General features: G+C 40.7%; 1 protein-coding gene across 1 annotated transcript in view; it reads right to left on the minus strand.

Annotated features, from left to right (window-relative positions):
• Positions 1-7,654: 7,654 nt before the first annotated feature.
• The window catches only part of PTPN13 (protein tyrosine phosphatase non-receptor type 13), a gene marked incomplete at its 5' end in the record, with an annotated part of 87,992 nt that continues 73,342 nt past the window's right edge, over positions 7,655-22,304 (minus strand). The window contains 16 exons of the mRNA XM_082281290.1: positions 7,655-7,994; positions 9,006-9,068; positions 9,889-10,104; positions 10,631-10,968; positions 11,623-11,713; positions 12,288-12,436; positions 13,558-13,661; positions 14,756-14,811; positions 16,004-16,086; positions 17,382-17,558; positions 17,885-18,041; positions 18,712-18,773; positions 19,443-19,513; positions 20,561-20,771; positions 20,877-21,048; positions 21,284-21,442. Coding sequence (XP_082137416.1) covers positions 7,914-7,994; positions 9,006-9,068; positions 9,889-10,104; positions 10,631-10,968; positions 11,623-11,713; positions 12,288-12,436; positions 13,558-13,661; positions 14,756-14,811; positions 16,004-16,086; positions 17,382-17,558; positions 17,885-18,041; positions 18,712-18,773; positions 19,443-19,513; positions 20,561-20,771; positions 20,877-21,048; positions 21,284-21,442 — 2,190 coding nt within the window. The 3' untranslated portion in view covers positions 7,655-7,913. The remainder of the gene's footprint in view (positions 7,995-9,005; positions 9,069-9,888; positions 10,105-10,630; positions 10,969-11,622; positions 11,714-12,287; positions 12,437-13,557; positions 13,662-14,755; positions 14,812-16,003; positions 16,087-17,381; positions 17,559-17,884; positions 18,042-18,711; positions 18,774-19,442; positions 19,514-20,560; positions 20,772-20,876; positions 21,049-21,283; positions 21,443-22,304) is intronic.

Consider the following 22,304-nt stretch of genomic DNA (forward strand, 5'->3'; position numbering starts at 1 on the left):
GTTTAAATTTCAATTTGTGACATTAATTTGCAGCATGTCACACTCCTAAGGGAGCAAAATGGTTTCTGGCAGGGGTCCAGGCTACAGAAGTTTTATGTGAAACCTCATGAACTGACCCACTTAGGGCATCTGATAAGAAACAGGAGCACAGATGCCTTGATAATTAGATGAAGAAGCTGACCTCTAGGTTATGGCTTTAAACACCAGGTGAGAGACCATCAGACAGGCATTCTGCAAGCCACAGAAAGAGAGGTTTCCTCAGCCAAAGCACGGACCTCACATTGTAATGACACAGGCAGATGGAGATGCACACGCACATGTGACTGAACAGGGTGTGGGGGAAACCTGCTCTGCTGCCAACTCAACACAGCTAGAAAGCATGTGAGCAGCCAGCAGTAAAATCTTGATTTCACTAAACAACCTACAAGTTTGGCAAATGCCTTCGATGGGGCCAGGTTTTTCAACCGCACTGAGGCCTCATGGATTTGCAGTTGTGTGGGCATTATTAACCTGACATATTTCCCCAAGTTACAAATGCTTTTGCAACGAAGTTGTGTTTCAGTTCCTGGGAAAGTTACTGAAGAAATCCTCCTGGGGGCTATCACAAGAAAAATTAGGCAGGTGATTGGGAAAAGCCATCACGGATTCACCAAGGGCAAATCGTGCTTGACAGAGCTGATCACCTTCTGTGGCAAAGGAAGTGCTTGGTTCAAGTGGGGCAGGCGGTGCACAGTGTTTACCTGGATTCTCCAGGGATTTCCATATGGTTTCCCACAAGCCTCCTCCTCGGGAAAAGGACACATTATGGACAGAGACATGGTCTGTGCAGTGGTGAGGAACTGGCTGGCAGGGAGCACCCAGGGGGTGCCGGCAAACAGCTCCTCTTCAGGTTGGTGACCTGTCACAAGCAAGGTCCCCCAGGGATCGATATTGGGCCCAACACTGTTTAATATCCTCACAGGTGATCTGGGTGATGGGACCAAGGGCACCCTGACGAGGTTTGCCAAATGGCAAACAAGTACTTTAGATGGGAGACTCACCCTGCAGGAAGATCTGGACAGGCTGGAAGAGTGAGTAACTTGGGTAACTTGGGCTAACATGAACCTTACGAAGCTCAACAAAGACCAGTGTAAGGTCACAGAAGCTGCTTGAAAGACCAAGGCAAGAGCTAGATAGAGGATGTTTTTACATAAACATTTCACTTTGACTAGACCCTTCATAAGGGCTTTGTTAGAATTATGATTGCTCGGCACAATTCCCTCTTGGATTCCTCTCCTCGATGAGCTGATTCATGCACAGTGAGTGAGGTAACTTTATGTTCCAGAGGAAGCGGAAGATTTTGAAATGCCCTTTGTGGAACTCACCTCTTTCCATTCACCTCTTTCAGCTATGCTGAGCTCCTTTGGGCTTGAAGGTGAATTTTTACAAAAACTAACTGACTGGAATGTAACATCATCTTCCTCTCCACATACATAATATGAAAAATTTCTCATGTCAGGTGCTGATTTGTGTTCTTACCTAGGGCCAAGAACACTGGCATATCTCAACAAATTAAGTGAATGGGACAAGTGGACAACATGACACAGACTGCACAATATATTGTACTAGGGAAGCCAGGAGGTCTTGAATGATAAGGTACCTACATGTTTCCCTTGGTTGCACTTGTTTTCTGCCCAGTTCTGTAACCTTGGAGTGCAAAAGAAGGTTATTGTATCTCTAGAAGCCTCTGATATCATGTCCAGATTCAGAACACAAATTCTGAAAACTGCATTATCCCCATGTGCTATAAACCATCAAGTCACTTGTCACACAAGAGACATGTAAATAATGTCTCTCTTACAAGAGGGTATGAAAAAGAGAAAGAAAAAAAGATAAAGTGATTTGGGGGTGAAGAAGGAAAGTGTTGTTGAGGTAAATAAGGCAACCCTCCCTACTAGTACACCCATGTGGCTGGACACACAAATCCCACTTAGGCACATGTTTCTGCTGAATCCTGCCCTGAGATAATGCTCATTTCTAAAGCGACCATCAACATGCCAGGGCTACACATCACTAGACAAGGAGTTTATATCCAAAGTCATAAGACCACAAGGCCCAAGACAAGTAGCCTGGGCTGCTGGGAGCACAAAGCAGTCACGGTAAGGACTTATCACAGCAGACAGAATTGCTGAATGCTTACAGCAACACAGGGATTTGAAACAAACAAAACAAAATTTAAGCTCTGCTAGGAAAAAAATGCAGCTGTGCATGAAAAAGCAGGTCACAGAAAGGGGATGAATGCAAAATAATTATCATATGAATGGACAACCTAGCAGGGCTCACATAACTCCTGCCTAAATCTAACCTTGTTGTCTAGTGCTTCATGATTCCCTGACAAAAGCAAGGCAGGTAGCTGTGCTTCAGGAATTATTTCCATAATGGGACTGGGTAACATGAGCAGATTGTGCTGGTGGGAAGACTGGCAGTGCTCTAGGAACACTACCATTGAGGAAATGCCTCCTGATAACCACTCACTCTCCTGTTATCTGTAGCATCAGCATGATAATCTTTTCATAGCAGAACTGGGAATTCTGCCTTTGTGTCATTATACCAACAGCCAGCTGTAGGAGGAACCAGGCAGTGTCACCTCTGCTTCAGAGCATTCAGCACCTTGAATAAAGACATTGAGGGGATAAATGGACTTGACCTTACTTTATCATTTCATTTAGTGTAAATGAACATTTTTCTCCTGGATGCATCAAGGGGACCCAGACCAGTTATTTTAATTACCAGGTCACAGTTCTTTGAGACATTCCTTGTTAGAAGAACTAACTTTAAAAAAGCTTTGTCACATGCTAAGACTGTACTGAACACTGCAGAATCTAAAGACAGATTTGAACAGAGGAAACCCACAACTGTGGGGACCATGCCCTACGGGCTGTCTTCCTTCTCTATCCTGCACTAGGCTACACACAGGAGATACAAGGAAATGCAATGGAAGTTCTGCTGCACTCCCCAGCACTTGACCACTCCAGGCCAGGGTATTTTTAAACCCACAAATATTTGACATGAGAAAATTTATTTCCTTGAGAAGTGCCAAAGGAGCTGTGGAGAAACTGACCCCATTCTACAGTGCATAGCCAAGAACTCTCTTGCTTTATCCTCTAACCCTGTCCAGCTTCCAAAAGGCTACTGCAGGCTTGGCTCGGCACATCAAATTTGGCTTACTCACCTCAAGGAAACAGAGAATTTCTATACATCTAATGCTCAGCACACTCCAATTGCAGTGGGCTTGGCCTGAAAGCTTAACAATGTTAGAGGTGGAACCAAAATCAAGCTCCTTTACTGAAGCTTTGAGTTCCACATCTGACAAGACTTCAAGGAAAGAACAGTAACTTGAGGGCATTTTAATGGGATATCCCAGTGTAACTGTTGTTGAGGACAGTGCAAAAATATCCAATCTGTCTTTAAAGATAGCAGAGAAGGCAAAATAGACCATACAAAGCCACTTGTTACTGAATACCAGGCTACTTCTGTAACCAAGTTAACTTGTTTAGAGATAATAACTTGGTTTGGGAATCTGGCTATTGTACTGAAGTCACAGTCAGAGCCCTACCAGAGAAAATTTTTGACTATGGAGGTCATCACAGTCCCACAAGGAAGATGAAATCCATTTCCTAGAACCCACTTGAGGAAATTAGCAATTAAATCTGCTCCCAGTCCAATGATTTATCCTTCAAGTCACATTCGCTTAGCCAGCAAGATCTTTCCAGCACGTCATTAAAACAAAACCAATTGCCCTTTTCCTAATGTCTCATTAAGAAGAAAAGTTCCCCACAGAGCCTGCTGGGCTGGCCAACACAAAACACTAGGAATTAAGCCCAAGAAGTAATGTTCAAATTGAGGTCTGAATGGCAGCCACAGGATGTGGTGTTCTGCCTTTTTTTTTGTTTGTTTGTTTAACCAAAGCAGCAGTGGAAATTCAGTCACCACATCTACAGCAATACAAGACTTTCCATGATGGCTACTACCAATTTTATGAGAAGCTGACACAAATTGGATGGACCAAGCAAGAGATCAATATAGGCCAAAATTTCAGACAGAAATGGTCATTTTCATCCTAGCTCTCTCCATGGGACAGGTTGGTGTGAAACATCCTACTCCACAAATTCTCCTGTAAAACACACCAATGCCCAGAAGATGTAACAGATTGACCCTTGTCAAGTATAACACCTTCATCAGTCAACACTCCACTGGACAAGTCACTTGAAATTGAACAGGAACTCCAGAAAGAATTTTCCAAAAGATGGAATCCAGAATTTTTGTTTACCTCCAATTCCAACTCAGTGGCTGTGCTCCAGTTTGCAGCAAACACTACACAGAACCACATGCCATGGGAGCTTGCTATCTCATGTATTTGTAAGTCTGCTCTTCGTTGTCTTTTCAGTATATGCAATAAAGCATTTATTTGTATCAGCCACTTTTTGTCAGCATTTTCTGTCCTAGTGTTGAGTTGGCCTTTTCTTCTCTGCTGGCTCGTTCATTCATTTATTTGCCACTTTGCCCAGCCAGAAGAATATCATTCACTCAATAAATATTTGGTGAATGAATGCTCTTAATATTCAGAGTCCTTGCTGTCCTCTCAAAGCTGCTCAAATGCTGAGTAACATTTCCCTGAGTTTACCCCTGAGACCAACTGCACAGAACAGATTCTCCACTTCAGCTGCACCAACATTCACAAGCCACTTGATGTTTGCCCCAAGTAATGATTTGCCTAACAGTGGATGTCACAAATTCAAACTTCCATCCAGATAATAGTTTAGTTTTAGAAGGACCTCAGTTGTAAGGAAAGAGGCTGCTCAGAAGTATTCAAGGAACAACAGTAATGAACCCTCCAAACAGTTTCCAAGGAGCAACTGGAATTCTTCCTTTGTTGCCCTTCTCTTGTGGGCAAAGACCAGCAAGTAAAACAAAGATATGATAAACTACTAACAGCACGGGCTGCTTATGTGGCGAAGTGTTTGTGCTTCTGTCAGCTAATTCTGGCTGGAAAAACAAAAGGATCCTTTCTCTCTTGGGTTAACACACAGGGTCAGCTCTTTAATTAGAACTATAATGGATTATATATCAGTTTTTTCCCTAGTCTGGTAAACTTCCTGCTAAAAATCTGATACCTATATAAAGGAAAATCCCTTTCAGCTGGAGCATGTCCTGGATGCTTACTCAGTAAGGCATCACAGTTCTAAAAAAAAAAAAAAAAAAAAGCCTCTCAAGATCTTTTTCCCCTGCAAATCATATAGTCAGCATAGTAAGAAAGCACACAGCAATTTTCCTCCCAAGGAAATAGGTTTCTTAATAATTTTACTTCTCATTTCTTCAAAGGGGGGCATAAAGATTTTAAGTAACCTAATTCTTTGGAGAAAAAGATGAGGAAAAGATGAGCATTGGTGCATATTTCCAACCAGATTTTCCACAGAAAACAAGTTTAAGCCATCACACTGCATAAGCACATCCATGTTTTGGTAATGAGTTTTGAGCTGTGGGGTCTATTTCAACCAAACTGACCACATCAGGGGTCACAGAGGGGAAGTTCCACCAGAACAGACAACCTTCCAGTGTCATCAGCAAGTGTCAGACTAGTGAGCATTCAGTCTTCATTTGATACTCTATTCCTCAGTGTTGAGACAAAAACCCAAAGAAATTCAGAGCACTTCTCTAAAGAGGCCAATGCCACCTTTTACCATACATACACCATTTCTTAGGAACACCTGAATGCTTTGTGTGTGTGCATGTGTTTCTTTTTTTGTGTGTGTCTCTGCTTTTTTTGTTTGTGTGTGTCCTTTTTCTGAGAAAGGTTAGCTCAAGTTAGTTATCCTCTGCTTTTCTGTGTGTCCATTGTTGAAAGGAAATTGGGTATAACATACCATACCATAGGATCATCATCATATCTGTGAGGGCAAGCAGCAAATCCTGGAATCTTTTGCTGACTTGTGTTTACCATAAGCTGTAATCTGATGCAAACTGTTTGTGCTGTACTTGGCTTTGTGCAGCACATTATAAAAAATCTGTTCCTGTTTCTACATTGCTTGGCATGTACCTGAAAACATTTAAAAGAAGAATTTAACTGCCTTAACCGTACTGTCTGGTTACCATAACACTTCTTTTGTTTCTAAAACCCAGACATGCCCAAACCCTCTGAACTCACTATTTATGTTAAAGCAGCAGCAGCAATGTATTAACTAGCTGTGTTTACTTACTTTGCCTGCTGACAACTGTTGTCCCGAAAATCTTCTGTCTTCAGTTTATAGCTCCTTCATATAGGTATACTGCCAACATGGCTAATCAATTTGTCTCTGCTTCTATCTACACAGAATTAATTTTCCTTCCTCAAACTATGCTGCTCTGAAAAATGCACAGCTGAAGGAAATACAAAACACAGTATTACTGTCAAGTGACACGTGAAAAAGGCAAGACATTAATGGTCTCAGTTTTGGGACACTGGAACACTGTGGGCTACTATTTTGAAGAGTGAAACCCTTGAATAATAACCAGCCTCTGAACTTATTTCCACCACTTCAATGCAGAATGCTGTTAAATTATACCCTTCCTGACAGCACAAGTCAAGAGCTTCAGTTCTGGCAAGCATTGCTGGGACAGGAATATTGCTCAAGCCCTCGAACGGCTACTCAAGGCTGATGGTATTTATTCACCATCCAAGGCTCCCACAGAGCTTAAAGTGAAAATTTTCTATCAGAATAGTTTTGACTGCTTATAGTATCACTAAACCACTGAGCTACTTAGAATCTGATATCCTGCCTCCAACCTCAAACCTGGTTGCTGTAGGCAGAGTAGGTTACATTGTTGTCAGATCATGGCTGTAGCAGTGCAAACACCACCCAAAAAAGCGATATGGTCTCAATGCCCAGGTGTGCTGAAAAACAAGGAGGGAGGGAAAATAAACTCTTCCTTTCACCATAGTGGAGAAACGCTCCAGAAAGGAGCCCGCAGTTCTGCCAGATTTTTCAAACAGATACTGAAGAACAGAAGGACACAAAATTTGAAATGTGCACAGCCTTCATGTCTTAAGGGCAGCAACCACAAGGAATGATGCCATGTAAGGCCAAGACAAATCAGTCACAATGACATAAAAAAACCCAGACCCACTGACCAGTGTACATTAGGTATATTTTTATTTACAGAGTAGAGATGCCTAATCAATTATAAGGTTAGACACCCAATAATTCAGCTTTTTTTGTGTGTAAAAGTATATAAATATATACATGAAATTCTATGAAGTAAACATTATTAACTGTGATACAGTTAACATTCACTACTACCCTTATGCTAACAGGCATCTTTTAGAGCTTAAATGCTGATTTCAAGATACCCTCTATAAAATAGCTGTAATTGTACTAGAAGGGCAAAAAATTCTGTGCCATAAACAAGCTTTCAAAATAGACTAGTAAAATGTCTTTGTAATAAAGTTTGTCCGGATAAAAATACTGCTTCATCCCTCCCACTTGCCCACCCTGTAAGAAACAAATACCCCAAAACAGTTGCAGAACTGCAGGAAGTACTACAGGATTACTTTTTTCTTCCCCTTTACTTTTCTTTTTAAATTAAAATATTTTTATTTCAGTGTTTTATGACATAATAAGGAAGCTGCAAAAAAAAAAGCAGCTTTATTAAATATTGTTATACAAAAATCTCACATGTGTATCCACGGGGCTGAGTACAACAGTGGTATTGTATGAGCTATCCCTTTCCCTTAGAACTATACACCTTATTTGGAATGATGGAGAGACTTTATAGAAAAGACACTGGACAGCAACTGGAGAAAGGGATTAGAAAACTACTGGCAGGACAAATAAAATGCTCAAGAGCCTCTCAACCTCCTTGATTCCGTATTTTAAATGCACTTCTGCTTCAGTATTTTATTTGTCTCTCTGTTGTTCTTCGTGTTGGAGATGATTCAGGACATAAAGGACAACTTGATAGCAGAAAATGTACTGATCCTGCAAGGAAAAGGAAATTACAGAACACGTGAAAAACGTCTGCACCATCTAAGTGGTCTCACTTGCACTTCACAGTTCCATAGCACTCTATTTTAATCCTAATTACTCTATTAAATAATAAAACCAACAACAACAACAACTCCCAAAGAGAACAAAAAAACCCAAACAACAAAAAACCCAAACAAACAAAAAGGCCACAGTGGAAAAATATGCAACCTCAACTTAAAGCAAATACAGACACTGATCTGCCACTAAAGATATATTTCATATGGGATGTTTATCCTTCTTTCACACCAAAACCACCTAAAGGAGATGAGGCACTTTACAGAAGTGAAATGAAGAGAGCAAGTGAATTTCAAGGTCTTTCATCAATGCCAGCAAATAGAGAACTCAGATGACAGTGCAGCTTCTTACCTTAATCTCAGTGATAGAGGTGTGGGGGCTAATACATGTTTTGGGGTGTGAGGTGGGGATGAGACTGATAGTTTTGTGGTTTGATTTCAGGGGTTTGTTAACTATAACTTCACAATTCCTTCCCATTCAAAGAAAAAGTGCAGATTTTAACAAGACCTTGTGACGACCATCTCTAAAGTTAATTAGCTGTAGATCTAGACTATTCTTAAAAGATTTGAATTTCTGGCTGAATACCTTCCCAAAGGAGATCTCAAGACATCTCTGATAGTATCAATGATTCACAGCAGCTACACTTAGACCTTCTCTTCAGTTTATAATGCAACTTTAAGCCCAAAAAGCTTAGCTGACTTCCTCTAATAAACACATGCTTTTGAAGATGAAAATGCACAATTATCTTTTTAGAACGCAGATCAAAACAATACAGCATGTTAAAAACGGCTTGTGTTTATAAATGTTAAACACATCCTGCTACTCATCTGATTTAATTCCTGTGACACAAATGTTACATTACAGTGCACAAAGACAATTGCTGTGTGCATCGTGAAGTTCTCTAGCACATCAGATGGTTGAGTGGACACCTGGGGAATCCAGACTCACCTCTGTCTGAACCATTCCATGTCTCTGCAGACGCATCGTGCGCACCAGGTCTGAGATGTCAAACTACCAAAACAAACAGCAAGGTAAACATTCAAAAAAAGGCAGACATGCAGAGAAAAGAAACATCCCTAGCATCAAACCAGGGAACAGAATTAGGTAATAATAACAAATAATTCACTGTAGCCTCTGTATGTCAGGTAGACATGTAGTGTCTCTGGGCAATCTGGATGTGGTCCCACATCAGACACTCCCCCCTTCCCTTGTTTTCTTTCTGTACACATGTCCTCTTGCTTACTCTAAGCTAAGTGTGCAGAAAAGAGCCCCTCAGTCCAACCTAACAAAACACTTTTTTTTTCTCAGGTCTATAAAGTTCTAGACATTCAGAGGGTGCTTAGAAACCCAATGGAGCTAAGTGTGATGTAGCTCATCTTCTCTAGAAATTCACCAAAGTTTTGCTACCCCAGGCCGCTGAAGGACATAAACAGGGAAGCTAGCACCCTCCTGTGGGTCACCCTAGAAAGCATTTCCCTGGTTGTGCTGGAAAAGTTAATTTGCATACCCCTTCCATCAATTGCCCAAGCCATCATGGCAACACCATTTTTCTCATGCCATACACCAGAAGTCCACTATGGTAGAAGATGTCCTTGCAGCATACTTCAAGTGGCACCTGGTTGCTGGGGTGACCAGCAGACAGGACACTTAAGATTCCCTGAGCTAACCCAAGAACCACTAGATATTAGAGCTCTCCCCACCTGGGATCACCAAGAAGCAAACACGGTACTGCCAACAGCATGGCACGCTCTTTAAAAGATTTCATGGACCCAGTGGAACACATTTCCTGCAGGTCAGAAGCACCACTGAGCCCATCCCCTGGGATACTCACGTCGAGGTCTCTGCTGATCAGCCCCAGAACCACATCTATACAGATGAGGGTGCCCGACCTCCCGATGCCTGCACTGCAGTGCGTGATGATGGGTCCCGACTTGTGGATGTGCCGCATGTAAGAGATGAAGGTGAGCAAATCATCTGGCTGGGAGGGGGTGTCGTGGTCAGGCCAGGCGATGAAGTTCAGGTGGGAAATGTGCCGTACTTCACCTGTCTGAGGTTTAAAAACACCAACAACATGTAGCACGTGGCAAGAATAAAAAGAAAGAAATTGAGTTCTCAAAGAAAAGTCAAAGAAAAGAGGGATTTGCCCAGTGAGGATGCTTTGTAACTCAATAAAACAAGAGCTGAATTGGAAGTAGCTAGTAAGTAATTTAAATGTGTAAGGTTTACTGTCCAGACTGAGCTGATCACACAGAGGAGTCAACCAGCCAGGCTGAATTATCAGTGGATTGCCTATCCCTGTATGCTTCTGTGGCCAAAGGGAGCCAAAATTTAGTGTCTCATTAGCATAATGAAATCATAACCCGGCCCAAATGCCTTCTCCTATAAAGGTCACAGAGTAGCACAGGCTGCAATGAGGAACAGCTGCCCAGTAATGATCACTGGGCAAAGAGGAGAAGCCCTGGGTTACTTCTCGATGTAGACAAAGCAAGTGAAAGCAGGCAAGCCAGAAGTATAAGGATAAATATGGCAACACTCAGAAAAAACTCTAAGCATGCAGAATTAGATTCACTCACCTGAATCTCTTCGAGCTCCAGCACTCTGATGATAAAGCCCTTCAGCTGCTGAAGTCTCACAAGAGCAAGCCGTAGTCTGTCATTGATCATGGTGGTTTTATTGAGCACATCTGGCCAGTAACGCTGACACTTTATCTTTTCTCCCTCGACCTCCTGAGTCATCATGGCAATCACAGTACAGTTTTGTTCCCAAACCATTTGCCAGAAATCTGCTACAGTAGTAGGAAGAGGTCCTTGGCATGCAATGTAAACGAACTCCTCATTCCCCACGGGCATGTGAATGAAGCTGGCATTGATGTATCCACCTTCAACACCAAGAGGAACTCTGGTGGTGTCATCTGCAATCCCCACACAACAGAAAGACGTCATGTTAGGTGTGCACATCATCTGACCTTCACACAGTACAGATGGTGAGCCTTACACACACACACGCACTCATCTCCACAGATGTTTCCACATCTTGCTTTTAAAGAAATAATTCACTTAAATACTTAACTTAGGGTACTAATCAGTACTTTCAATAAAGAAAAAGATGTCTGCAGGAGAAATAGAAATCAGCAGACAGGCAGGATAAGCGATTTGAACTGCAGCAGCTCTGAAAAAGTGAGGTTGAATTTTTCTCAAACAGAACTAACCTCTGTCCATTCTTACTTCTCCTCAACACCTAACAAGTAGAGTTTTATGGCAGGAAATTTACTGACAATAGTACCCGTGTCTGTTTTTCCAATTCTGCACGGGTAAAACTGAAAAAACATTGCCTGGTTCCACATGTATACATCATTTAAGACATGGGATCTGCTGAAACAACTGAAAAGTCTATGACCATCCATCCATACCTACTGCAGCACAGTAGTATATTGTTCACTGATCTTAAACTGCTTTATAAATGCTTGCTTCAGTTTTTTCCTTACTAGGATTAGGAATCCAATCCATCTGGCCATACAGGTGGTGACAGAATATGAACAGTGAATTCCAAATGAGTTAGGACTTACAAGGAAGTATGTTTTTGTATCTGTTCTTTCTCCTGTTCTCCTTTGCTTGTCCAACCAAACACTGATCCAGAGGTTTTAACTCCTGAAGGTTCTGTAAAGAAGCAATTACATGTGCATTAGGAAAGCACTGAATAGTAATAATATTAAGAGCAGTTATGTTATCAAGTCATTAACAAATAGAATCATTAAAAATCAAATCCTAATGTGGATATGCAAAATAATGCAGGAAGGCATCTTTTACACAGCCAAGAAAATGAAATAAACAAAAAAAAACCCCAAACCAAACCCCACCTACTATCCAGTAAATATTTTATCTCATTCTCTCAAAAAAGAGATGTAGCATGGCTGACTTAAGACTTTGGAAAGACTGGTTTCACATTCAGCAGCTGGATTTCACAGCCTTTGTCTATGGCTGTTTACCTCATATTCACTTGGTAACATACCAGAAGCAAGATTGATGTGAAAACACTTATGAACTGAATTCAAACTGATCTCATCTTTCAGCAGCTTGTGGGGGAAGGGAGAGAAGTCTTTGGTGTTAAGTCTTTTCATCTCTTTTGAGCTTCCAATTAAAGAGCTGTGGTATTCAAGGCAGTGATGATGCAGCCATTCTATTTTTGTTTTATACTAGGAAAAAGGACTTTAAAGGACAGATAGTTACTCACTTCAATCTCTTTAGAAGGGACTCCCTGTTCCAGCAATCCACGCAACATTCTGATCACTGACTTCAATTTGGCTCCGGAATATTTGCCTCCAGGGAGCACATTCACAGTAGGGAGTGCAGAGATCTCTTCATTCGTCACTAGGGGGAAATCTAGCAGAAGATACAAATAGAAATAAATAGCTAAAACCAAGGAAACAAGCTGTAGCTCACAGCCGGATTTGCATGTTGCTGTTCACCACTGTACTACCTGTTTTCTCTTGAATGCCCCCATACACCAGAGAGAACACACAGCTGTACTCTCAGTTTGACAGGCAAAACCAAATTAACTAGCAAAACCAGTAAGACACAAAATCAGCTCTGATGAATCCAGGAACCGAACAGAGCATTTTCCAGAACTTCCAACTTCCAAATACATTGAAACGAACTTTAAGTACATTTTAAATGTAAGTTCTTCACACAAGAACCTACAAAGATGGATGCATGCACACACATATGAATTCAGAACTCTCCACATTACAGCCTGTGACTTGTTTTCAGCACTAATACTCAACATGTATATAACACATCTTACAATTATCACTTGGAAAGGCATTTTTTTGCCAATACAGCTTACCTCCCATCAGGCCTTCAGTGCTTCTCTGAAGCCCAACAAAATTAATAAACCAAGAATCTGTCTGGCATTGCAATTAGAAATGTCTTAAATCTACTTAGTCTGAAATACCACATGGATTATCCTTTTTTCTTTTAATGAACACAAAGGACCGCTGTATATGAACTTCAGGAACTGGCATTTCTAATGCTATTCCAAAAAAATGAAGATTAGATTCTGCCAAACACATCAAACTGCAGAGAGTTCCACTCTGCCACATCAAGCAGCACTGGAAGAATGACAGTCAAGATAGAAGTATTGCCTAATCTGAGCATGGAGTAGCTGGTATGTGAAGCACATGATGTATCAATCCAATCACAATCAAACTTATATATTTATTGTTACAGCTTTTGTCGGATAGATACTAAGGAAGGAAATATCTCAGCTGGTCCCAGCACCTGTACAACTACAGACACAACACTGCCAATACTTGTTCCTATTAACTCTCACACACCTGTCACACAAAGCTGTAGAGATCCTTTCCAGTGCATTGCTGAGCTGTTAGAATCCCCACTATACCTGTCATGACACCCTCAAAACATATCCAGGACGTCTTAAAATTCATTTCTGTCTATTTAATGTGACCCTGAAGTTTTCCATTGATTATGTTAAATGTCCTTGCCTTTATTTACACGTTCATGGCTGACTGATTCAATCGGCAGCTCATCGCTTCCCCACGTGATTTCATCCTCATCTGCCTGGCTCAAGGAAGGCTGTGGAGGAGATCTACAAGAGGACAAGGTATGGAGGTAAGAAAGAACACCTAGAACCAACACATTTGCAACCCAGTTAAAAAAAAACAAACCCCGCTAGAAAGTAATTTATAGCTACAATTATTTCTGGACTGAACCCCTACCAGTGATCTCAAAAACCTAACTTTTCTTTCCCCTTTTTCTCTTCTACATCCCCAGAGGGGATCTGAAAAAGGTAACAGTGGAAAAAGAGCCAGGAATATACAAATCTAGTAATAACTACCACTGCAATTACTTTTCAGAGGCTAAGCAATTAAATGGCATCCAATAATAGATTGGTACCACTCATACAATTCACTACACTTGAGTATCTACTTTCAATTGCAAGTTTTCTAGCTTTGTTGAAGATAGTGATGAATGTATTAAGTACTTTAGGTCATAATGTCATTGCCTAAGCCAAGTCTCAACCCCAAACTTCCCACAAGCTTAAAAGCATAAAAGCATATGCACTTTCACTGAAATTTTTCTTAGACCAAAATTATTTCACAAAGAAAAACAATATCGGGAATTTCTGAAGTTCAGAGTGGCTCAAAGGGACAGCTAATAACTCGGCCAGGCATATGCTTCATGCTCCATGGAAAAAACAGAAAGCCCCAGGCACCCAAATGGGAGCTGATGGAGCATAGCAGCTCTACATTTGAGTTGCAGTGCTTTAAAACCAGAAGATGTAACACTAATAAAGCTTGTATAGATTTGAACTGAAGACAGCACTGTTTGAATATTTTCTTCACATCTAAGTACCAAGTTGTTAGCACAATGCAAATTACGTTCTTTGGAGACATCTGAACACAGTCCAGTTACTGTAACCACTTATCAAAGGAACAAATAAAAGCAGGGCATAGTAAACCACATAAAGCTGACTAGTATTCAGGCAAATGACAAAATTTTAAGTAAGGAATAGACCAAGAGAAAATTCAACAAGACATTGTACAGATATTTTATTTGGTTTGTTTTGGGAGTGATTTCTTGCTTTTTTATTGTTGTTTTTCTCTCATAACAATATACTACACTTCAGACTTCCAGACGTCACAGGTTTGCTGTCAAGCAACACTAGGAAAGAAATCTTACCTTTCTGGCACAGCTTTTACTCCACAATAGTCTTCACAACCATTTACATGTGTTGGCTAGAAGTATTTCAAAACACATTAAAGGACATAGTTACAACATTCACATACTGCAAATTTTAAACAATTAACAATTACAGGGACTACTTCTGAAGGGTACTAAGTTCAAAGCAGCACACAATGAAAGACTTTCCTCTTTTAGACATCTCATTAACCCAAAATAACAGAGGACGAGAACACTGAGCACTTGGACAGATACTCTACTGTAACAAGGCCAAAAAGCTATATTAAAATCATTCCTGACTCACAGCAGCAATAGAGTCATCTAAGTTTTCCCCAGTTGGCTTTTTTTGTTGCTAATACTTAGAAACCCTTTATGAGGTAAGCTTGATAAGTGAAAACTTCTGCCTTCTGTCAAGTCACAGTTCCTGTACTGTGGATATGTAGCATAACAGGGCTCTACCTCTAAGTGACACACTCCTATTCACACCTTCCTCAACAGACAATGAAGACTCAGCACAGAGGAAGGCATTTCCACCCTTCTTCAAAGAAAAACTCTACAAAATCATTTATACTTTTTAGGCCAGCTTGCTTTTCCACTGCCATTCTCGGACAATTTTACTCCTGGCTCTCCGTAGAGCACATTGACACAGAGCCAGATTCCTGATTTGATTTTCAGCTCTACTAACTGGACAGAAAGCTGGAAGAGCCAGGATGTGCTGGATAGAGAGTTATGCTGATTTGAAACAAGAGACAAAACCTAGGCATCCAGTGACTGATGTAAAACAAGACACATGATAATGTAGAGTAAACCACATATAGATGTTATTCAAGATAATGAACTTATCCTAGCAAAAAGCAGCAGCAGAAGAAATTTCAAATACACATTTTGGACAGTAAAGCCTACACAGCATTCATTTTCATTGTGACTGCTCCCCTTCTCTGAGCAGGAATCACTGAAATCTTTCACATTAAAAAGCTGAAGTAGCATTAACAAGGTAGTTTATTACCACCCTTTTTGAAAAGAAAGCTGATGGACTTTATATAACAGTGTAAAATAACTGTACGTTTTGTTCTCTTATATAGCTAATTTATGACAATCACATGCTATTTAAAAGTAAATACTCATACATCATTTAAAGCTACAGTGATGTTCTCATTTAAAAGACATGTATTGTTATTTCCACTAGTTCTATGTCAATAAGGAAAATAACAAATTGAAAGAGCATCTGCCAGCTTCTTGCCATCCTACCTCTGAAAAATCTTCAGGTAAAGATGACCCATCACAGTCTGTGTCCTCAGACTTATCTTCTGTCACCTTTCCATTCATCTCTACTGAACAGGAAAACCAGGAGATACAGCATAAACACATCAGAAAATGCCCAGGAGCCACCCTCTCACAGACACGAATCCTGTCTTACTTGTCTGGCACTAGACAGGGAATACAGGTGCCAGAATAACCAAGAAATATTTCTTAAGGCCCTTTGCTACCAGCGTGTTGGAAAAGAACTTTTACTGTATAGGATAATCAGACTTTAGATTTCTTTATTTTGTAATTGGAACAGCTGCCATGATAAGAGGTTGTTTGCACAGAATATCTGTGTCACAGCATAACTGATGGACAGGCTGCAGCTACTAAGTTATCATATTCCCCATGCCAGTAGTTTTTCTGCAATTAAGTTACATTTAGACCAGCAGTAGGTCCAAACCAGGATTCTGCTCACTCTTTAGATTAACAAAATGTAATTAGGACATGCCAGATAAAATCTGACTTGCATCTGTCTGCTATGGAAGCACCCTGCTGCCACACCTTACGGATTCAATTCATCTTGAGTTGCAAAACACAGCCTACAAGATATTGGAAGTACTGGAGCTCCAATGATATTCCTCAGCCGAGATCCTGGCACAGCCAGAACCTCAGTCATCCCTGACTTCTAATGCAATGACCAATGACAATAACCCAATGACCTTGAAGTCATGACCTGAAATAACTATAATTTTGGAAGGTGTATCTTGAGTTTTAGAAGGAATCTCTACAGAAGGAGCAAGCACCTTGCTTGAATTTTTGGAGCATGCATACATAGTGTGACACCACAAAGGAACTACAAATCCTACTCCTCACTACATCTCAGTCAGGAACCAAGGAGACAGAATGAAGGAAAAGAAAGATGTACAGTCTGAAGTAGGTACTGACAAAAAGCCAGTCTTTCTAAAAGAGACAAAGCAGGTTGGCAAATTGTTTGGTTTTGAGAGGTCTCAACATATTTCCAGGTTGTGCAATCTGAAATCAATGAAATGCTGAAATGCTTCAGCATGCCAACATGACTGCAGCTGCAGGACCGGGTACCTAAACAATATGAATTTCACTCAAGAGACAACTCTAATAGGAATAATTTTCCCAGATTACTTAAACCAAAATCCAGACTGATCAAACCAGAACCTCACTTTTTACATTGCATCTCAAATTCATGGTAATTGGCAACTATTTGTCTGTGTTCAACTTGGGAAACTTCCAGTCCAGACATCAAATCAATGTCAACTCTCCCTGTTAACAAATCAACTGCTTACTTGGCACCTTGTTTCAAAGTGTTTTGCTGTTAATGATGTTCTTTTTCAATGGCTCACGTTACCTGGCAGGTGATTTTCTGACACAGCCTTCTTGAGATGCAGAAGACTCTGAGCCCCTGAAGTTGCATTAATCCGATTTAAGAGGTTCTGGGCTTCCTCATCTACAACATCCAACAGATACTGGACAACTTCATTGTGGTCATCCTCATCATAATACTCATCATCTGGAACCTCTGTTCCTAAAGACAAATAGTACAAAATGACAAGTTTTCCCAGTATAGGATGGTTTGGGAGAACTAAATTAAAGGGGCAGACCCATGGCATTATTTCTAGCTGTTACCATGGCTGGCCTTCATTTCTCTCTAACACAAAATCCAATTTCTATAAATCTACTTTCAACATCAACTAACTCCTCTAAAGCAAAGCACAAGACTTGGAAATGATCTTCTAAAACTGACTGCCAGCCTAACATTTACTTATTTCAGCATAGTCAACAATGCCATGATTCCCTTGCACTGGTACAATACAGACAGAATAATGCTCTTCCCATCTCACCTCCTCTTACCTGATTTGTCAACGTGTTTAGAAAAATCTGATATCTCATTGGCAAGTCCAAGGGAAGGTGCATCTGCTGCTCCTGAGAGGTTCATTAGTGCTTTCGTGTGATGGATATTGTTTTCTGTATTTCCCTGAGAAGGTCCTAGGATGCCATTGCCATTGACCTGAGAAAGCAAAGAACAGTGCCCATTAACTCTTCAAGAGCCCGGCAATTTGCTGAAGCAGTAAACAACTGCTAAAAAGTTCTCCTCAGCAACAAATAAAAATCTCTATTCATACCATATTCTCATCTGAGATACCTCGGTGATGGGTGGGAAGTTTATTTGTTTTGACAAGAACAAATAAAAAAAATTTAAAGCAACTAAGAAAAAAACCCACATGATGACAAAGCAGCAGCTTCTACAAGAGAATACATAGTAAAATTTAACATTATTATAACCCCTGTAAAATGTATGCAAGCTTCAGTACTTTTGGTCTCACAACACAGCACTTCTCAGAAAAAACTAAGGGGAAAAAAGAAAGAAAACCACCTAGCAAATATAATATGCAAGCATCTGCAGAAACTGGGGGCTGAATGGAGAATTTTGGATGATAGCCTTGCATCCTTCTCATAAGACAATTTGTATTTCAACAAAACCGTGCCAAAGAAAGAGCAGATCAATTAAAAAAACTAGCATATTTATTATGATCACTGCTTAATCATGTCAATTGACAACAGTGGGTTTACATCCTTTGATCAACAGATTGTTTCACTCATTTATTTAGTTTTAAAATTGTTTGAAGTAGATTCTTTTCTCTGGTTAATGGTAACAGGCACAAGACAGGAGCATTTACCTTGGGCCCATAAGTATCAGTTGTCTTTTCCGTTTTATCACAGGGATCACCACAGGAACAGCCTAAACAAAAATGGGGAAAAAACAACAATCTCACAGCAACTTTTTCCCACAAACTAAATTTGCCTCCATAGATTATTTTTATAAAAGAAGCAGGGTATTTAATACCATGTTATGACAGGAATAGCATTTCTGCCTGGTTTCTGTGCGTTGCCAAACTTATATCTGAATGACTACCCTTCATATAATGGCTTTTTGAATGTTCCATTTGATAGGATCAGAAAGCATTAATGCTAATAAAAGTAACCAACTCAAAGCAAAGAGAAATGTTGATAAGTAGTTTAACCACTTACAGTGGAAACACGCACCTTTGGGAACAGGGTTGATTCCCTTTTCCTCAGAATGTACAAGATACAACCCCACAAACACCTGTCACTGACTACTTTTTTCTTTTTTTTTTAAACACTATCTGACATCTGGGTCCTTGTTCAAAGGGACCCTTTAGCTCTCTCTATATTAGAGAGCATTTCTAAACTAGATGAGAAATGGCATCATAAAGACACTATTGCTGAATCTCTTCTCACGGAGCTTTTAGAAGAAAGATCAAGCAAACTCCTGTTTGAGCTGGTCACAGTAAGTTGGATTAGGATAGTATCTTAAGGCCCATATCAGTTCCTTTATTTTTACAAACAGGTGCATTTCACTTGCAATGAGTAAGCATGCAAAACTTACCATTAGCTTTCAGTGGCCACGGATTTGAGTTCTCAGGGCTTTTGGATTTTGGGAACACTGCATGGCCATCTCTGTGAAAAGAAATATTTACAGAAATATTTATTAAGGAAAATAAGTAAATCACGATAATCATCAGATATTAAAGCAAATAGCACTATTGGTAAAACTGCTAATCATTCCCAGCCAGCTTGGTGTCATCTGTGACCTGAGTGAGGACACATTCAACCCACTCTTCCAAATCATCAGTAAAGAAATGAAACAGGGCTGGCCCCAGTACTGAGCTTTGGGGAACCTCACTAGCACCATTCACTACCACTCTCTCACTCCAGCCAGTTCTTAACCCAGTGAAGAGAACACCTGTCCAAGCCATGGGCTGCCAGCTTCTCCAGGAGAATGCTGTGGGAGACAGCATCAAAGACTTCACTCAGTCCAGGTATAAACATCCACAGCCACCAGATGGGGAACCCAGTCATGAAAGCACATCAGGTGGGTCAGGCAGGACCTGCCTTTCCTGAACCCCTGCTGGCTGGGCCTGATCCCCTTGTTCTGTACCTGCTGTGTGACTACACTCAAGGTAATCTGTTCTGTGACCTTCTCTAGCACTGAGGTCAGGCTGACAGGCCTGTAGTTCCCTGGATCCTCTTTCCAGCCCTTCCTGCAGATGGGTGTCACACTGCAGCCACCTGGGACCTTCCCAGTGAGCCAGGACTGGTGATAAACGATGCAGAGTGGCTTGGGGAGCTCTTCCACCAGCTCCCTCCATACCCTTGGATGAATCCCATCCAGCCCCACAGACCTGTGAGTGTCCAAATCCCACAGCAGGTCTCTGACTAATCCCTCCTGGATTGCAGGGGATCTATTTGAACACCTGTAGTTCATAGCTGGACACAGCCATGTGTTCCCAAAAAGCACAAAGCACAGCAAGTACCACATTACCCTTGTGCTCCACTGCAGCACAAAACCTGTTAATTTACAGACCCTTTCTGTGGAGTCAGTCCTCAGTAACATTTGGTGAATTTCCTGTCATACCAGGAACAGGTTTTACTCATATACTCATACACATGAAATCATGCAAGAAAAACAAAAAGTACAGGGAAGCATTTGCTGCCAGAACATACCTGGTTGCTTTGAGCACCACTGTTGGAAGGTATGTTTCCAGCATTCTTTTGGCTTCTTTCAGAGTCATTCCTTGTGTGCTTACTCCATTAATGTAATGGATAATATCTAGTACATGGAGACTCTCCTCTCTGGCAGCAACCGATTTGGGGAGAATGTCACTAATATACACAACTTGATAAAGGCTGTCATGGCCTCCTGATAATGACAAACCTTCCCAGGGAAAGAAGGGGGAAAAAAAATAAAAATCAAGCTTTCCTTGTAACTGAAGGGGAAGATTTTTCTTTAGGGCAAAAAAGCAGATTAATTCCGTGTTACCTAGCTCCTCCTTATGGCACATTAGTGTAATATCAGGCAGCAAATGAGGCAACACTGGCATCTTTGGTAACTCCAGAACACGCCCCAGCACTAATCTGACAGTCCTTGGCGCAGCACGGAGAAAGCTGACTGCATCAGTATGGCTCATGTTAGTGACATCGATGTCATTAACCTGCAACAACAAAAGCAACACAGGCGTCCTCGTTAGGTCCCAAGAAGGACAGCACTACTGAGGAAGCATTTACTGCTGTTCCTCAAGCACTATCAAACCATGCCTCTCAGGAGGTGCATGCCTTTGTCCTGTAACCACATTTGACTTGGCCCACAATGCAGTTCACTTTATTTTTTTAGACTCAAAGTTGTCCTTTTGGTGCAATCCCTGTATCCGAAAACATGAATTCCCTTACTTTTATCAGTCGGTCTCCAGGCCGTAGTCTCCCATCGCTCTTGGCAGGATCCTGAACGATGTCATGAATGTAGCAGCCAACATTATCATTACCTTTGGTCACTGTAAAACCCAGACTGCCCTTTTCTGACTTCGTCAGAGTCACTCGGAGCTCCACTTCCTAGGGGAACAAAACAGCACTTTACAACACGGGCAGTCAGATGCAATATGAACATTTTACTGAATTTAAGACAGCTGGAAGCAGACAACTGATTTACCAATTGATTTAAGTGGGACACAAGCCTGGACCAAGACATGTTTCTTATCAGGCTCAGCTTAGCTGCTCCAAATAAGCATCTCTGATGAGTTCAGACAGAACCAAATAATGTTTTGCATGGAAATAACATGTCTAATAATAATAAAATAATAAAAAAATAATAAAAGTCTATGAATAAACAAAATTTTGAAGGCACATATCAAAACTGACACCTTATTTTACCCTTATCTAGCTGCCATATATAAGAAAGACTCTGTATTTTTAAATATCTCAATGTATCCATAATTATTCAGAACAAAATAAGTGAACATAGTTTCCTAAAGTGAGACACAATACCACAGAGCTTATCTTGAAACTGAACACATGCATGTGTTTTGCCCATTTTAATTTGCATTAATTTTGATTTGAAAGATATGGATCTGCCTCATTTGCATTAAAAAAATCACAGAGCACCAGGAAGGATGAAAAAAAAACTTCTGAAGAAGGGACTAAGAAAAATACAGTTTCTTGTCAAAATGGAGTATTGGCTAGAACAGCTTTATAACCTGGAAGACCCTCCCAACTGGGACTACCAAGATTCAATCTCAATTTTTTTCAATCTTTGAACAGATTATCTGAGGATATGGAAGTCCCTTCTGATACACAAGACATTTCTGTGGTGGCAAGAAGCTTTCACAGAAGAGCCTCAAAAACAGGCCCCATCTTGCAGCAGAGCAGAAAATCTTTGGGATTCATAGTTATAAATGCAGCAAAGAACAGGGTCTTC

This window comes from Coloeus monedula (assembly GCF_965178545.1).
Source record: "Coloeus monedula genome assembly, chromosome: 5".
Taxonomy (NCBI): Eukaryota; Metazoa; Chordata; class Aves; order Passeriformes; family Corvidae; genus Coloeus; species Coloeus monedula.